General features: G+C 42.5%; 1 protein-coding gene across 1 annotated transcript in view; it reads left to right on the top strand.

The window, feature by feature from the left end:
- cacna1ha (calcium channel, voltage-dependent, T type, alpha 1H subunit a) overlaps positions 1–19255 on the top strand; it is a 362311-nt gene that overhangs the window by 89809 nt on the left and 253247 nt on the right. The window contains exon 6 of the mRNA XM_086000548.1: positions 17087–17179. Coding sequence (XP_085856674.1) covers positions 17087–17179 — 93 coding nt within the window. The remainder of the gene's footprint in view (positions 1–17086; positions 17180–19255) is intronic.

The following is a 19255-nucleotide window of genomic DNA, read 5'->3' as shown; positions in this document are numbered from 1 at the left end:
AGCAGTTTAGGATCCAACAAAGGAGGACAAAGGGATTAATTAAGAAAGGGAAAATAGAATATGAGAGTAAGCATGCAGGGAACATAAAAACTGACTGTAAAAGCTTTTATAGATATGTGAAGAGAAAAAGATTGGTGAAGTCAAGCGTAGGTCCCTTGCAGTCAGAATCAAGGGAATTTATAATGGGGAACAAAGAAATGGCAGACCAATTAAATACATATTTTGGTTCTGTCTTCACAAAGGAGGACACAAATCACCTCCCAGAGATGTCGGGGAACATAGGGTCTGATGGAAGGGAGGAACTGAAAGAAATCAGTATTTGTAGGGAAATGGTGTTGGGGAAATTGATGGGATTGAAGGCCAATAAATCCCCAGGGTCTGATGGTCTACACCCTAGGGTACTTAAGGAAGTGGCCCTAGAAATAGTTGATGCTTTGCGGATCATCTTCCAGCATTCGATGGAATCTGGAACAGTACCCATGGATTGGAGGGTAGCTAATGTTACCCCACTATTCAAAAAAGGTGGTAGAAAGAAAACAGGGAATTACATCGGTAGTGGGGAAAATGCTAGAGTCCATTATAAAAGATGTAATAGCAGAGCACTTGGAAAACAGTGACAGGATCGGACAAAGTCAACATGGATTTACAAAAGGTAAATCGTGCTTGACTAATCTACTGGAATTTTTTGAGGATGTAACTGGTAAAATAGATAAGGGAGAACCAGTGGATGTGGTGTATTTGGACTTTCAGAAGGCTTTTGATAAGGTCCTGCATAAGAGATTAGCGTGTAAAGTTAAGGCACATGAGATTGGGGGCAAGGTATTGACTTGGATAGAGAACTGGTTGGCAGACAGAAAGCAAAGAGTTGGAATAAATGGGTCTTTTTCCGAGTGGCAAGCAGTGACTAGTGGGGTACTGCAGGGATCGGTCCTTGGGCCCCAGCTATTCACAATATATATTAATGATCTAGACAAGGGAACTAGATGTAATATCTGCAAATTTGCAGACGACACAAAGCTGGGTGGGCGTGTGTGCTGTGAGGAGGATGCCGAGAAACTCCAGGATGATTTGGACAGATTGGGTGATTGGGCAAAAGCATGGCAGATGCAATATAACGTGGATAAATGCGAGGTTATCCACTTTGGTGGCAAAAACAGGAAGGCAGATTATTATCTGAATGGCAATAGATTGGGAGAAGGGGAAGTGCAACGAGACCTGGGTGTCCTTGTACACCAGTCGCTGAAGGTAAGCATGCAGGTGCAGCAGGCAGTTAAGAAGGCAAATGGCATGTTGGCCTTCGTAGCGAGAGGGTTTGAGTACAGGAACAAGGACATCTTGCTGCAGTTGTACAGGGCCTTGGTGAGACCACATCAGTATTGTGTGCAGTTTTGGTCGCCTTATTTGAGGAAGGATGTTCTTGCCATGGAAGCAGTTCAGCGAAGATTCACCAGGCTGATACCTGGGATGGCAGGAATGACGTATGAGGAGAGATTGGGTCGATTGGGCTTGTACCCGCTGGAGTTTAGAAGAATGAGAGGGGATCTCATTGAAACTTATAAAATTCTGACAGGACTGGACAGACTAGATGCAGGAAGGATGTTCCCGATGGTCGGGGAGTCCAGAACCAGGGGTCACAGTCTAAGGATATGGGGTAGGCCATTTAGGACAGAAATTAGGAGGAATTTCTTCACCCAGAGAGTAGTGAACCTGTGGAATTCTCTACAACAGAAGGCAGTAGAGGCCAATACATTAAATATATTCAAGAAGGAGTTGGATATATTTCTTAAGGCTAAAGGGATCAAGGGGTATGGGGAGAAAGCAGGGACCGGGTACTGAATTTGGATGATCAGCCATGATCGCATTAAATGGCGGAGCAGGCTCGAGGGGCCGAATGGCCTACTCCTGCTCCTATCTTCTATGTTTCTATGTATCTATAACTTAGAGATACACAAAAATAAAATAAAAATATTTCCTCCACGATAAAACTCTCAAACAACCTCAGAATAACAAACACAAACAATGCCTTCTCTCACTATGTGGAGCCTAACACCTGACTTCTGACTGTGCAATGCAAAACTGAATGTCTTGCTGCAGTTGTACAGGGCCTTGGTGAGACCACATCTTGAGTATTGTGTGCAGTTTTGGTCGCCTTATCTGAGGAATGATGTTCTTGCCATGGACAGAGTTCAGCGAAGATTCACCAGGCTGATACCTGGGATGGCAGGAATGACGTATGAGGAGAGATTGGGATGATTGGGCTTGTACTCGCTGGAGTTTAGAAGAATGAGAGGGGATCTTATTGAAACTTATAAAATTCTGACAGGACTGGACAGACTAGATGCAGGAAGGATGTTCCCAATGGTCGGGGAGTCCAGAACCAGGGGTCACAGTCTAAGGATAAGGGGTAAGCCATTTAGGACAGAGATGAGGAGGAATTTCTTCACCCAGAGAGTGGTGAACCTGTGGAATTCTCTACCACAGAAGGCAGTAGAGGCCAATTCATTAAATATATTTAAGAAGGAGTTGGATATATTTCTTAAGGCTAAAGGGATCAAGGGGTATGGGGAGAAAGCAGGGACCAGGTACTGAAATTGGATGATCAGCCATGATCTCTTTGAATGGCGGAGCAGGCTCGAGGGGCTGAATGGCCTACTCCTGCTCCTATCTTATATGTTTCTAAAACTGAATTGCATTATGATGTTTGCTGGGTTCTCCTAAGATATAGAAACATAGAACATAGAAAAATAGGAGCAGGAGTAGGCCATTCGGCCCTTCGAGCCTGCTCCGCCATTCAGTATGATCGTGGCTGATCCTCTATCTCAATACCATATTCCCGCTCTCTCCCCATACCCCTTGATGCCTTTTGTGTCTAGAAATCTATCTATCTCCTTAAATATATTCAATGACTTGGCCTCCACAGCCTTCTGTGGAAGAGAATTCCACAGGTTCACCACCATCTGAGTGAACAAACACAAACAGTGCCTTCTCTCACTACCTGGGGCCTAACACTTGTCTTCTCTGACTGTGCAATGCAAAACTGAATTGCATTGTGATGTTTGCTTGTTTTTTCTAAGATATACTTTGAGTTCTGGACTATTTTTAAGCCAGATTTCTTTTCCCCCACCAAATTTGAGACTCTTGGCACTAAATAACCAATCTCACTCAGAGGGGCAAAAAATTGGGCTGATTTCGGAAATGACAAAGGGGGTGAGTTTGGAAGAATGACACATTCGTTAGGGCAGATTGGAAGAAGCCTTACTATGTGTGTAACCTGTATTTTTCCCACAGGAAGGGTGCTTGATGCAAACAATGGGAGAAAATATGGAAAATTGTTCCATTCTCTACAACTAACTGCCTTTCCTAATTCCTCAAATATTTACCAAAAAGAAAGCAATAAAGACATTTTGGCTGAGCAATTTTAAAAGTATAGCCTACCTACATACTTTACTGTTTGCATTCCCATTTCAGTTGACTACAGCAAGGGAATCATTACAAATAGATTTCTAATAAAACATTTGCAGTTACACGTGATAATAAGAAAATTATGTGGATTGATTTGTCTTAATTGATCCCTGGACTCATATTGAAAAGTTTCTTCTCTTTGAAGGTGACAGAGCTCCATTCAACAAGATAATGGCATGCAGAAATGTCAAGAACTTTCAAGTTTGAAAGAACTGTACACTCTGTCTTGTTAAATTTCAGTGCATCTAGATTTGTCGTGTTTGTTTTTGTACCATAGGGATTGAGTCGATTCACCCCACATAATAAAAAGCCCTAATAAATGCTGCAATGCTGGCATTTTGAACTCTGGACTCCCATAAGACACTCCAGTTTCACTCCAGTTGACTGAGAAACACTGATTTTTTTTAATGTATTATTTCACAAATACTCCCAGTGGTCAAAGGAGGACAAAATGTCGTCCAAATATCAGCAGTTTTCTTATCGTAGTTGGATATCTCTGTTGATTAATAGAGGACATTTCAACCTTTGAAGACAATAACTTAGAGATACACAAAAAGAAAAGAAAAATATTTCCTCTACGATAAAACTCTCAAACAACCTCAGAATAACAAACACAAACAATGCCTTCTCTCACTACATGGAGCCTAACACTGTCTTCTCTGACTGTGCAATGCAAAACTGAATTGCATTGTGATGTTTGCTGGTTTCTCCTAAGATATAGAAACATAGAACATAGAAAAATAGGAGCAGGAGTAGGCCATTCGGCCCTTCGAGCCTGCTCCGCCATTCAGTATGACCATGGCTGAACCTCTATCTCAATACCATATTCCCGCTCTCTTCCCATACCCCTTGATGCCTTTTGTGTCTAGAAATCTATCTTTCTCCTTCTTAAATATATTCAATGACTTGGCCTCCACAGCCTTCTGTGGTAGAGAATTCCACAGGTTCACCACCGTCTGAGTGAAGGAATTTCTCCTCATCTCAGTCCTAAATGTCCTACCCCGTATCCTGAGACTGTGACCCCTCGCTCTAGACCCCCCAGCCAGGGGAAACATCCTCCCTGCATCCAGTCTGTCTAGCCTTGTCAGAATTTTATACCAAATGGGATGTGAGAAGGAGAATAACGTATGAGGATACCGGCATCTTGTACTCTTTCAGCCCCTGACCACGGGTTCAGCTATACTCCTCCCAAGTATGGCCACGGGCTCAGCTATACTCCTCCCAAGAATGGCCAGCACTGTCTCCTCCAAGGGGGTGAGGTGATGCAGGCGAGCCTGTCCCCCACCGGTTAAGGTCTGCTGGCGCCGGTTATGCGGCATCTTTTCCTTTAAGAGAAAGGGAAGTGTGTCAGTGAGTGTTGTGCAATGTGTTTGGGTGATGTGCCTGTCATGGTTGAATAGCTGACAGTGTGTGCAAGCTGTGAGATATGGGTGTGAGGCTTGCAGCAGTGGCAAGTGTGTGAGGGTGAGATAGAGTACGTGCATGTGAGGTATGAGTCATGATTGATAGAGATTGTTGGTAGGTGAGTTGGGGGTGTGGTGCATTGAGCAGTGTGTGAGGCTAGTGGTGCAGATGGTGAGATATGGCATTTGAAGATGAATTCACTGACCTTGACCACTTGTGTGAGGTCATTAAACTTGTTCCTGCACTGCGTCCATGTCCTCGGGGATACACTGCTGGCATTTACCACAGTGGCTGTCTGCTCCCACTGCACTTTGGTCTGTTGCATGGAGGGCCTCCTTTCCCCCTGTGGAAAGAGGACCTCTCTCCTGCTATTAACCTCCTGCACCAAGGTCTCCCGTGTTGCATCGCAGAACCTTGGTGCTTGCTCTCTCCTCTGTTGTGCCATCATTAATTGATTTTTTTTTGCACTCAGTCAGTTGAAAGATCCATTGCAGGCAGAATGCACATCCCCTTTAAGAGGTGCTGACTGCCTTTAAGTAGTGCAGGCTAGCTTTAATTGGTGCTAGCCTCGTATGAACTTGGGCCCCCTGCTGAGCATTCAGCCACTCAGCAGCGCATTCAGCACAGAGCTGAATGCCACAATCATGGAAATGAGCAGGCAGCACAAAGTTCGCGTACTGCCTGCAGTCTTTTGAACGGGTGTGGGTTGCTAGCACATCACGATCCCCGCACCTGTTTTCAGGGGCAAATGAATTTCTAGGCCAAATAGTCTGTAGAACATTATGATTCTTGTGCTGCTCGGAAGATGGAGATGTCACCAGTGGTGCATACCATGTCAGGATTAGTTAATGTAGCTTTAATGTCAGATAAATACGTGGGAGTTCACAGCAGGGTGGAAAGGAGTAACATGCTAGAACTGTACCTTTCTTGGAAGTTTTAATAGTAGCCATTCACTGCCCTTGGGAAATTAAGTACAGCAGTTATAGAGTCCATGATAGTGCACATTTTATTTTGCCTGTTGGAAGGAATGGACTTCTGTACTTTCTCAAGTTTATCTCAGTAATGTGCATAGGGTACTTCAGAGATATAGGCATCTGCTTAACCAATATTACAAGAATTGACAGACTTGTTAAAGCTGCTGATTCTAAATCCAAGGAAAAGAGAGCACCTCTCTGAGACATGGTTCTATTTTTTCCTATTCAGCACAAATCCGAAGTTCATCATCTTTGCTTTGCTCTCTTCTGTAATCAGTGCAGACCTGCTAAGTAGCCAGTACTACAGGGGACTGAAGGATGGGGAGAGCTCCATAAGTAAATCAAACGATGGAAGACCTAATAAGCATAGGCTGGGATATCAAAGCAATCTGTGGTTAACTGCTATGAGCCCTTAATGAAAGCCCCAACAAAGAACATTTTTCTTAATTTACTTTCTGCCCACACTGCTTTCATAGTTGGCTTCCTTTTTAAAAATCAAGAATATAAGCTACTTTAATAATTATAGCAGCTACTATATTGTAAATATCAGTTTGATTTGACGAGCTATAACCAAGTAGATAATGGCATAGGTATTACAGCACTTGTGCCTTGAACCATTCTTCAGATTCTTGCTTATATTTAGCAGTGGCATTTCTGTTCACCTCTGTATGGAAGTACTGAAGATTGAGCCTGGTTTAGTCTGAATAAGGACTAACCTCCAATAAAGAAGTTGATCCCTTACTGAACTACTCCTTTATTTCACAGCAGTCTTCTAGTGCCACTTAAGCTGTAAGCCAAGGTAATAGTTTAACGTCAATAAGACAATCCAATTTTGTACTGCCCTGACTTTCTCATACCAGCTAAGCCGTTGACCATTCCATAGCTTTTTGTTTTTTATCTTTTCGTAATCCTGTTCATTGAAAGATAGATATTGTTCTTGCAGCTTAATTTACTGAGCAAAACCCAAGTGTAACTGACAAACTTCTAAAATATTCCAATCAATACTCTAAAATGTAGTTGTTAAAATGTTCTTGGGCTTTGCTATTCTTTTAACTGAAATAAGTCAATAAAACTGAACTGTTCAAATTGATTGCATATGCTGTACACAAGGCCAGTTTTAGTCACTGCATTTCACATCTCAGTTTTCATTCAGTAGAAAAAGAATGACAGTCTCTTGTGACACTTGCTTGGATGTTTACCTTGTCCATGGTGCACACGTAGTCACAGCACAAAACCAACCCAAATTGAACTTCTTAAGCTGGACTGCTTTCACAGCTCTTGGACTGATAATTGAAAATCTAAACAAATAGGAAGTATAAGGTTGATTTGAGTTAATCCATATACTCAACAGGCCAACCAGACCAACACTTCCACAAAATCTACCTGAACAATCACTCTCCCCTTCACAGAGCAACGTCCTCTGGTTTCCAGTGGCACCTCCCCAACCCCCAGCTGCAGCCCCTATCTGGTGCTGCTGCTTTGCTTTGGGAGGGGACTCTGTACTGCGGTTGGGAGTCATGGATCTGCTTCAAGACCAGGAGTGCTCAGTTGCAGCCCACACCACCACCTGCACTCCTGGAGCAAAGTAGTAGCACCAGCTGCAAGCTAGGGCAGGCGGCAAGATCATCATTAGGGGCATGGAACGGCAATGATTTCCTGCACAACTCCCTTGGAGTAGTTCATTTGCCACCCCAGAGAATAAAAAGTATACAGATTTGCCTACAGTGTGTATATTTAGCTACAACTCTGGTTGTAATGTGTTAGGTACTGCTTGAATTTCCATTCTCCACAATTGTTATTCTTTGTCTCAGTAAGAACCAGTAATCTACTTTCTAGGTTAAAAATAGAATCTAAAACAAAATTTGGAAACACTTAAGATAACATGGGAAAGGGATATGGTGGATCAAATTGAAGATGAAGAATGAGGTACTTTATGAAGTGCAGTCACTGTTGTAATACAGGAAACTCAGCAGCCAATTTGCGCACCACAACGTCCCACAAATAGCAGTGTGATAATAACCAGATAATGTGCAGGATATGAGTGGGACGTGAACTCACAGCCCTCTGACTCCGAGGAGAGAGTGCTACCACCGAGCCACGGCTAACACCTAATTATGGTCATAATTCTGACAAATTGATTAAACGAGCTATCAGCTGTCCTCAGAGGTCAGGTGAAGTTACGCCAAAATAAAAATTTGTATACTCCAGTCCCAAATGAGTTCCCTTCTGGTCTGAGATTTTACGTTTAATTAAAAGCAATATTGGTTGCATTAAGCCCAGTGACACTAAAACTGTTTACCTTGGAATTTCGGAAATAATTGACTTTGCTTCAGATCGAAACAATGCTGCATTTTGCACTACATGTTTTATTAAGATGGAATTCTGAAATTTTAACAAACATCAGTGTCTTAATTAAACTTAGATTGAAAATTAATAAATGCCACTGCAAGTTTGACTATGCCAGAGCATGTTTAAAAATATCAAATTATGTTAAACCTAATTTATTAAATGAGCAAAAATTGTGATAATGAGAACTATGGAGGAGATTTGCCACCATTAAAAGTTAAAGATTACTAAGATTGTCTTAAGTACAATAGTCTAAAATAGTGCTTTTACTGTTCATGCAAGGACTGCTTAGAACACTAGTCAAGACGGTTGTGCTAAATGTACAGTCCTTATTTATTGAGGGTAAAATTGATTGTTATTCCGTCATATTTTAAGAATATAAGAAAGGATGGAATGCAAAAGAATATGCAACTCTTGGAGCCTATTCCTTCCACATACCACGTATAGTCCACTACAGAATATTTATTTAACCTTGCACCTTACATGATTAATCCGTGTCCATTTGCATTATTAATATGATGTATCCTTGATCCTCGAGAACCATTCTGTTCCATAAAGCATTTTATCCTCTTAGTCTATTCCTAACATAATATTCAGCTGGCCTTAATCATTCTGGTCGTTCTCATCCTTTCAGTAGCTGAAATATCCTTTTTATGCTGCAGCGGCCAGAACTGTCCACAGTATTCTAAATGCTGTCTCACCAATGATTTATAAAGTGGCAGGATAACCTAACTATTTCAGTTCAATATTGACCTTTTACTACACCCCAACATCTGATTTGCTTTACTCACTGCCACCAGGCATTCTTGCAATAACTTCAATTTATTGTCAATCAGGACCTCTTTCACTGTCCATGCATATTATTTTCTTTCCATTTAAGTAATGGACCCTTCCTAGATTTTTTTGTCCCCAATATTATCCTTCACTTCTCTTGTCATATTCAAATCAAAATGTTTCTTTACCATTTCTATGCTCTTTTTACACTCTTTGATACCTTTTGGTATTGAATCTGTCTTAATTCTGTGCTATTTTTCTTCATGCCATAAATGCTTTTTTTTTTCTCTTTCATGAGTCGCTTGGTATGTTTTTTAAGAGGCCTAATGATCAATAGTAAGATGGCAACAGTTTTGACAGATCTAGAGACTGAGCCAGAGGATATGGCAGTGGGAGACATTCAAGGAGGAGATAGTGAAGGTTCAGTACAAATACGTTCCCACAAAGAAAAAGGGTGGGACCTCCAAATCTAGAGCCCCCTGGATGTCAAGGAGCATACAGGGTAGGATAAGGCAAAAAAAGGGAAGCTTCTGTCAAATATCAAGAGCTCAATATTACAGAAAGCCTAGAGGAGCATAGAAAGTGCAGGGGTGAAATTAAAAAGAAAATTAGGAAAGCAAAGAGAGGATATGAAAAAATACTGGCAAGTAAAATCAAGGAAAACCCAAAGATGTTTTATGAATACAAAAAGAGCAAGAGTAGGGCCTATTAGAGACCAAAAAGTTAATCTGTGTGTGGAGGCGGAAGAAGTGGGTATGGTTCTTAATGAACACTTTGCATCTGTCTTCACAAAAGAGGGGGTCGATGCAAGCATTGTAGTTAAGGAGGAGGAGTGTGAAATATTGGATGGGATAAATATAGTGAGAGGCAAAATATTAAGGGGTTTAGCATCTTTGAAAGTAGATAAATCGCCAGGCCCGGATGAAACGCATCACAGGCTGTTAAGAGAAGCAAGGGAGGAAATAGCGGCGGCTCTGACCATCATTTTCCAATTCTCTCTGGCTACAGGCATGGTGCCGGAGGACTGTGAGACCACTAACTTTATACCGTTGTTTAAAAAGGGAGTAAGGGATAGACCGAGTAATCGCAGGCCTAACCTTGGTGGTGGGCAGATTATTGGAAAAAAATTCTGAGGGACAGTATTAATCGTCACTTAGAAAGGCACGAATTAATCGAGGACAGTCGGCATGGATTTGTTAAGGGAAGGTCGTGTCTGACTAACTTGATAGTGTCCAGTTTACTTCTTCACTTAATTTATTTTCCTTACACCTCTGAAGTGTCTTGGAACATTTTTCTACATTAAAGGTGCTATATAAATACAAGTTGTTGGTGTTAATTAAAGGTGTTAATTAAATCTATTATTAAAGGCAGGGAGCAGAGAATCTTCACAAAATTTAAGTGATGAAAAAGAAACTGCTACTGCTGTAAATCTCATAAATGTAAGAAATGCAAAAGAGGTCAGTCATGGTCTGAAATAGAGAAATATATTGGGTGGGGCTATTCATCACAACTCAGAACACTAACCTTTCTTTACCAGATGATTTACTGACCCATGCTGCATTTCTACTAACTGTCTTTATTCCCAATATAGAAATTGAATACCTTTTGTAAAACAAATGGAATATTTCTCAATGTCAAACATTTGGGCAGCACCAGATGTTAGAGTCGGTGTTAATCAAAGTACTGTTTTGAACATTTTTTTTACATCAAACACTATTTCACAGGAAGAAATGTAAATTTCTGCTGATCTGTTTTGCTGAATATTCAACAGATTTACTGCAAAATTACACCACATCAGTAAATAATTAGCGACCACCTACAGGGTGCCATAGTTCAGCTTGACTTGTTAAATAGTGTTTGTGAATGTTAGGCAGTTACATTTCCTGTGGTTGTTAAACAATGTATTATACAACCAGCAGGGGATAGCGACACTCAAGAGGCGAGAGCCTGTCGGTATCCTAGAATAATGCACTTTAACAAAAATTGGGATGCCACCATGAAACGATCATAATTGTTCTGGCAAAATCACTGACTCCTCAGTGGTCTCTGCAATCACCTTCACTGCTGGAGATTCCAAAATGATCAGTTTAATTGCTCTGTTTTTCCTTAACTGAGATCAACAGCACTGATTCAAATTAATTTCCTAGAGGCAGTTAATAAAGTCACAGCTCAATACCAACCAATATTCTCTGCAACTTAAAGTATCCTGTGTTGTCAGACTCCCGTCCTCGATGCTAAAGTTGACCGAAGCAGCGGGAACAAAATAGTGCATTTACAGTTTTTCAAACGTTCAGGTGTCATTCCCACCCAGTAGGGACTAGAAACATGACAGCAAACCCAATAAATAAACATCACACAATATGCTGTGGGTATTTGAAGTGACTTTTCAGCACTAACTGTAAACAGAATGCAAGCACCTGCTGTCACAGCTGCTACAGTATAGTGCACACAGTACCGTCTGCTATGAGTATTTGTTGTCAATGGACATCATTTTATCAGCACCCCTCATCATTTGTTTAATATGTTGTAACCTAAGGCTTTTAGTGGCTCTCCATATGCGATATGTGTGACTGTATATGTGCGGCCAGGAATGGCCGCTTCTCCCATGAACGTACCCACAACAACTAAGTCGAGTCGATGAGAGACTCCAAAGCTAAATATGCACTGCATAAACTAGCAAGAGGAACTAGTTTGAGGAAGATTAATGCTGAGCATTCACTTCACAAAGAGGAAGCCGGTGCTAGCATGAGCAATGAGTTTGTGTAGAGCTGAAAGTTTTGTTCCTGTAGGTTATAGTTTAGTAGTACACATCTAATATTGATGTTTTTGTGTGTGTGTGTAGTGAAAGTTGTACTAGTGAGTAGCAATGTTCCCCCTAAGGTGCGTGGCCACAATTGCGAGGTCCCACGCAGGCCAACCACCAGCTGCTGCTGCTGGAAGAGATACCGTGCATGCGCGGCCATGCAGAAAATTTAAAGGGCCCGCGCAGGAAAAAAAAATTAGAGGGAATCTTGCTGAGTAGTATATAGTTCTGTATGTCATAAGTATGTTCTATGTCCAATTTGAAAGATGCCGCCTGAAATGTCTTTCTGATGCTGGTTTACTCCTCTCCATTCCAGCATTTTCTGTTTTTATTTTAGATCTCCAGAATTCAGTTTTTTCTTTTTATCGCTTCATTTGTGTCAGTGCTGCAGACACCGTTATTCCAGCTACATTTTAAATCAGCTGAAGTAGGGGATTACAGGCGACCGTTTGAGCTACAGACACTTGCACATTGGCCACCATGTAACAAATAACAGCAATCCGAACATTTGTGTATTTCACTGTAATTTACAATACAGAAAAAAAATACAGTAAGATATAAGCCTACTGCCTCAATTTAGTCACCACTTAAGAGAATGGGTGAATACACCTGTGATAGTGAAATTACACCCACCAATGTTGAAATCATGCATATTAATCTGGCATTGCTCAATCTATAAGGAGCAGTGCAATTCATTGATTGAAACTACAGGAGAATTCGCGATATCCGGCACCCACGGGACCGATCTGCTGCCGTTCTATCCAAACTTCCGGATAGACCAGCGTTTATGTTGTCAGATATGAAGGTTTTCATCTCTGTATCTGACAACAAACACTGTTGCTCAGCAACAGCTTGTAAACACTCGGCCGTGGTTTGGAAGCGTCTCTGAAGCTGTTGCTAAGATACAGAGACGCTTTCCAGAGCCTGCTGTATCTGACCACAAACACTATTGCTCAGCAACAGCTTGTAAACACTCGGCCCAGTAGCTGGGAAGCGTCTCTGAAGCTGTTGCTAAGCTACAAAGACACTTTCCAGAGCCTGCCTGTGAAAAGAATGCTAGGAGAAGAAAAAAAACTACCCAAAACGGCTGCTGATTTCTGCCGTTAGATCGAGGTTTCTGGACATACAACCTCCGGATAAACCAAAGTTTCCTGTACTTGCAGTGTGCATAATCCCTGTCTACGTGCTGACTGAATATCTTAATTACACTTAGTCGAGGAAACGGTCAGCCTCAAGATCTCAATCATTCCGGAGGAGCTTAACAACTTCTACGCTCGCTTTGACAGGGACAACAGGGAGCCGGCTACCAAAGCCTTGCCACCCCTGGAAGACCAGGTGCTCACTCTGTCGACCTCCGACGTAAGGGGTGTTCTACGCGGAGTGAACACACGAAAGGCTGCTGGACCGGACAGCATCCCTGGACGGGTACTCGAGGAATGTGCTGACCAGCTGGCTGATGTCTTCACCGCCATCTTCAATCTGTCATTGGCCCAGGCAGTAGTCCCTACATGCTTCAAGACCGCTACCATTATTCCTGTGCCAAAACAAACGGCTGTGACGTGCCTGAACGACTATCGACCTGTCGCACTCACACCCATCATAATGAAGTGTTTCGAGAGACTGGTCCTGGCTCACATCAAAGCCAGTGTTCCCGCCTCTCTTGACCAACACCAGTTTGCCTATCGTGCAAACAGATCAACGGAGGATGCAATCACAACTGCTCTACACTCGGCACTGAATCACTTAGATGGTAAAGAGACCTACATCAGAATGCTGTTCATAGACTACAGCTCAGCATTCAACACTATCGTCCCCAACAAGCTGGCCACCAAACTCCAACTCTTGGCCTGAACACTTCCCTCTGCAACTGGACCCTGGACTTCCTAACAAACAGACCCCAGTCTGTCAAATTAGGTAACCACACCTCCCCCCCCCCGACCCTGAACACGGGGGCCCCACAAGGATGTGTGCTGAGCCCCCTCCTCTACTCCCTCTTCACCCACGACTGTGTGGCTGTTCATGGTTCCAACACCATCATCAAGTTTGCGGATGATACCACGGTAGTAGGCCAGATCACCAACAACGATGAGTCAGCCTACAGGGAGGAGGTCCAGCATCTCGTGAAGTGGTGCGCCGATAACAACCTGGCCCTTAACATCAAGAAAACCAAAGAAATCATTGTGGACTTCAGGAAGTCTAAAGGCGGAAGTCACACCCCCATCCACATCAATGGGGCTGTGGTGGAAAGGGTGGACAGCTTTAAGTTCCTCGGAGTCCACATCACGGAAGACCTCTCCTGGTCCCTCATTACCTCCTCTCTGGTGAAGAAGGCCCAGCAGCGCCTATATTTCCTAAGGAGGCTGAAGGGATGTAACTTGTCACCCCTGATCCTCTCTAACTTTTACCGCTGCACAGTAGAGAGCATCCTGACGAACTGTATCACAGTATGGTATGGCAGCTGTAGCTGCTATGACCGGAAAGCCCTGCAGCGGGTAGTCAAAACTGCCCAACGCATTACCGGCACCCGGCTACCAACCATAGAGCACATATACCAGAAACGCTGTTTACGGAGGGCACGGTCCATCATCAAAGACCCTACCCACCCCAGCCACAGTCTGTTCGCCCTCCTGCCATCTGGGAGATGCTACAGATGCATTCGCACCTGTACGACCAGATTTAAGAACAGCTTCTTTCCCAGGGCTGTCATCCTACTGAACTCCACAAATAAACTCTAAAGCCTGCACATCTGCCAATGCACTTTATTATGGTTATGTTTATGTTAATGTATTACAAGCCAAATGTATGTTGAATGTTTAAATGTCTTAATCTAAATGTACACACTCGGGAGCCGCAAGCCTACATTTCGTTGTACTGCACTTGTGCACTAACAATGACAATAAAAGTTGATTTGATTTGATTTTGATTTGATTTTTGCCAAGTATGGAGTTGGTCTTGGTTCAGATTCACAGACTGAAAAAGCATGTTGAAGAGCCTCTGAGTCCACCTTTCAATCAATGTCAAGAACAATGTCAAATTAAGCCGACGGTTTTCGATAATTCAACATGAACTTACTCATTTCATGAATATGATCAGACTGTCAAGTCAGCTGCTAATTCAGCTGATGTGAAACTGTTGATAAATTGAACTGTTGTCTTATTAAAGAAAGAAAGTTTTGTTGTCTTATTAAAGAAAGAAAGTTTTGTTGTATAGTTTAAATAAACACTTACCTTAACAAGCCAGTAATTGTTTTAAGGGAGAAGCTCATTTTGTGTTGCTGTGTTCACTTGTTCAGGGCACGACACAGTGATGATACATCTATAAATAAAATGAGTGATATTTGCATCTATAAAGCAGAGTATGATTTCTTGTTAAAAATAATCTTCTCTCCCTGTCACATTTGAGAAATCTTCAAACAATGCCGGAAAATTTGTGACAATTAGTTCACTAATATATATTGTGCATTAGATTGAATTCTTTTTCCTTTTTTAATAATTTGTTAAGCGGGATAGTTGATTTACAGTTTTTTGGCTATATTTTAAGTTTCTGTAGGTAAAATTTACATAAAAGCAGAGCAAATTGCATGGTATTCCCTTAACCGTTTTAGAGCCTCCACCATTTTTCATTCTGCTAGAACTGGCTTGTGCCCGCATCATTCCTGCAGACAGAGTATTGACGGGATAATGTTATTTGTCCCAAACCTCATCCTTCCACTTAACTTGCCCCCTCATCAGAAGGAACACCTGCATACAATAGCAGCGGATCAAGGTAGAGGTTAAGGGGGAGAAGTTGAGTATTGCCCCGTTAGTGGTAATGAAAAAGTAGCGCTGGGCAATATGCCGGTGAATCCGACACTAACTTCGGGTTTAGCACTCCAGGAAGGAAGTGGAGCGCTAAATCAAGGGCTCTAACAGAGTGCAGGGCTGATCAAGCGTGGCACAGGTAAAAGTTGAAAAAACAATCGAAGGGGTGAAAACAAATTTTTCATTGACACAAACAGCCTTACCTTTAAATACCACTCCACAAGCGGCTGGCCTCCCTAACAACACCTCCTGCAGCTGTCGGTGTTATCGCCCAGCGATGTTGCAGGGGTTGGAGCCGAAGTTCGGATCCGGGGCACTGCACAGTCAGATGACGTCATGATCTCCAGGCGCAGTGGTTACCGCTGCCGCAAACCTCCACGTCAATTTCACGAGCATCAGTACTATCGCCGCACCCGGTTGCAAAGCCGGTAGCGCCCTGTTAGCATCCCCAGAGGCGCTAACGGGAGGTGCAAGGGAAGCCAATTTCTCCCCCTAAGAGTTTAATGTAGAAGCTACACTTCTGTTGATACTTTTGCAATTAATTGGCCAATTTGCAGACTTTTTTTCTGATCTGCAGTCAACTGCCTGGCACCTAGCTGCATGGTTACCAGGGAAATTAGAGGTAGTCATTTGTTATATTTCAACATGGGTTTCCCCATGGGGACCTTGTATACCATTTTCACGGAAGAGCAAGAGGAGATTGCAGGGAAGTTCAATTGATAAGACATCATAGAAGGAGGTTCAGTCCCTGTGGACATTACTTAGCAGCAAATGTTATCAGGGGATTGCTTCTTCCATCATCTGCATCTGGAGATCTGCTTATAAGGAGCTGCACTTCACCACCAAATAAGTAGTGGCTGTTGCTGTTGTCAGACTTGCAGCCATCCTCCACCATTTGGACTGCATTTACAGTCCTTGTGAAAGTAACCTCTGTGGAATCAGAGCCCAACTTGGAGAGGACAATTTTGCATTGCTTCTGTTCAACACCCAATAGGGTGTAAATCCAATGTGGTGTCACCCCCTGGTTTGCTAAATAATCAGGGGAAAGAGAGCTCTGGCCATGGATGCAGCCAGGCACGCACAGAAGCCTCTACTAAACAGGACAGCTAAAATTCCAGCCAGGCAGGAGCCAAGCATAACATGGGTTCTGTCTGGCTAGAATCCAAAGAACAGCTACTGGTCTCAGACTGGTAATTCACTCTTTAAAAAAAACACAGGATGAGAAAAGTAATAAAAGAATGAGGAGGGATCATTTTTCTTTAAACTTTTTTTTAGATCACTTCATTTTTCTGATACTTTTAAAGTAATATATGTGCAAATTTGTGTATACATTTGAATTTAATAAAATCAATTGCAATTTGGTGAAGTGTTGGGTAATTAAACATCTCTGCCCTCACTCAAAGTAATTGGATAAAATTAAATAGGAAAAGTGATCACTGGTATTTGCATCCTGAAATTATTTGTCTGCTTTTACTATTTTAAAAAAGTCACAATAATGTAATATTTGTTTGCTTTCTCCCCAGGTTATTACCCTGGAAGGATGGGTGGACATCATGTATTATGTTATGGATGCACATTCTTTTTACAATTTTATATATTTTATATTGCTTATAATAGTAAGTATGTGTGATTTAAGAGCTTAAAAGTCCATGCTTGCTTTAATGGTGAACATTTGCATATCATCCCTTTTCCAAAATATTACTTAACAGCTTTCAGACTAGAACATGACTATGGACTAGAAACTTTAGATGATTTTTATTGCATGTTAGTAAAAAAAAGTATTGTTCAGTTTATTTTGAAGGACTGTTAGTGTACATATTAGTTGGCAGTTTTATTTGATGCATAAACTATTGTGGCACAGTATAAAATAGGTAAATTATGTACCTGGAGAGAAATATATTTAAGAATATGGAATCATAGAAACTTACAGCACAGGAGGAGGCCATTCAGCCCATCATGCCTGTGCTGGCTCTTTGAAAGAACAGTCGTGCTTAGTCCCACACCCTCGCCTTTTGTCCATAACCCTGTAAGTTCCAACTAATACGTACATTAACAGTCCTTTAAAAATAAACTGAACAATACTTTTTTTTTACTAACAAGCAAGTACCTGTCCAACTCCCTTTTAAAATTATTAATGGAATCAGCTTCCACCACCTTTTCAGGTGGAACCTTCCAGATCCCGACAACTCTCCGAGTGAAAACATTTCTCCTTATCTCCCCTCTAGATCTTTTGCCAATGACCTCTGGTTATTGACCCACTCACCAGAGGAAATAGTTTTTTCTCTATCTATTCTATCAATACCTCATCATCTTGAAAACCTCCATTAGGTCACCTCTTAACCTTCTCTGTTCCAAGGAGAACAGTCCTAACTTTTCCAACCTCCCCTCATAACTGAAGCCCCTCAACCCTGGTGATCATCTTGCCTGAAGTGTGGGGCCCAGAATTGTCCACAATACTCCAGCTGAGGCCTAACCAGTGATTTATAAAGTTCTCACATGATTTTTTTTCTTTTATATTCTATTCCTCTATATATAAACCCAAGTAACCCATATGCTTTTTTAACCACTTTGTCAACTTGTCTTGCCACCTTTAAGGATTTGTGTATATGGACACCAAGGTCTCTCTGCTCATCTACACTTTTCAAAATCGTGCCATTTAAAGTATACTGTCTTTCCATATTAGTCCTCCCAAAGTGCATCAGTTCACACTTTTCCGCATTGAATATTCTTTACCCTGTCACTAGGAAGGCAATATACCATTTGGGAATCACGTTTGCCGTTACAGTAATGTCTGTCTATGCCCGTAACTAGCGAATCCCCTATGACTACTGCATTTCTACTCTTGTTTTTCCACTGTGTGCAGTCAAATCTCCCATGGTGCCACGGGTTTGATTCTTACTGCATTCCTCCAAGGAGTTGTCACCCTCCCCGGTATTTAAAACTGCAAACCAGTTAGCGAGTGCCACCGGCTTGGGGGATTCCTGCACTACCTGTTTCTTCCTCCTACCCTGCCTGGTGTTCACCCATTCCCGCAGCTTCTGTAGCTGTGGGGTGACCACCTCCTGGAACATACGTTCGAAGAAACTCTCAGACTTCCGGATGCACTGCAGTGACTCCAGCCACTCCTCAAGCTCCAAAACTTGGAGCTTGAGCTCGAGGTACTGGCAGCAATTCCTGCACGCATGGTTATCCAGGACACATGAAATATCCTGGAGTTCCCATAGAGACCAGGATGCGCATGCAACAGATCCCTGCTGGCCAGTCATGGTAGTTAGTCCACTGACCTCTAAATCACTGAGTCCCTGACCACTAAAACACTTGACACTGAACTCCATAAATCTAAGACACCGAGATACAGGTAGACTATCCTTTATCCGCACTTCCGAAAACCTCTAAAAACCGAAAGTATTTTCGTGGAGCGTAAGTCATGCGCACGACATGACCCGAGTGGCGCCAAACATGACAGGAGTGGTCCGGGAGCTCTGCCTTTCCCTGTGAGCAGGGCAGAGGGTCACAGAGTTCCCTCCTGGGTAGGAGATTGCAGGCCGAGCCAGGCAGTTTGAAGGAGGTACCGGGAGAGTGAACCCAACAATACAGCGGCCCGTCCGATAGCTGCAGCGGCCCGTCCGATAGTCTTTTCTTCCCCCCCACCCCGACCTGATTTGCGGGCCAGCTTAGTGTAGGAGTCAGCC

This window comes from Somniosus microcephalus, chromosome 11, assembly GCF_052327205.1.
Source record: "Somniosus microcephalus isolate GS21.2 chromosome 11, FLI_Smic_1.0, whole genome shotgun sequence".
Lineage (NCBI taxonomy): Eukaryota > Metazoa > Chordata > Chondrichthyes > Squaliformes > Somniosidae > Somniosus > Somniosus microcephalus.
This window is presented reverse-complemented; position numbering and strand designations above follow the sequence as displayed.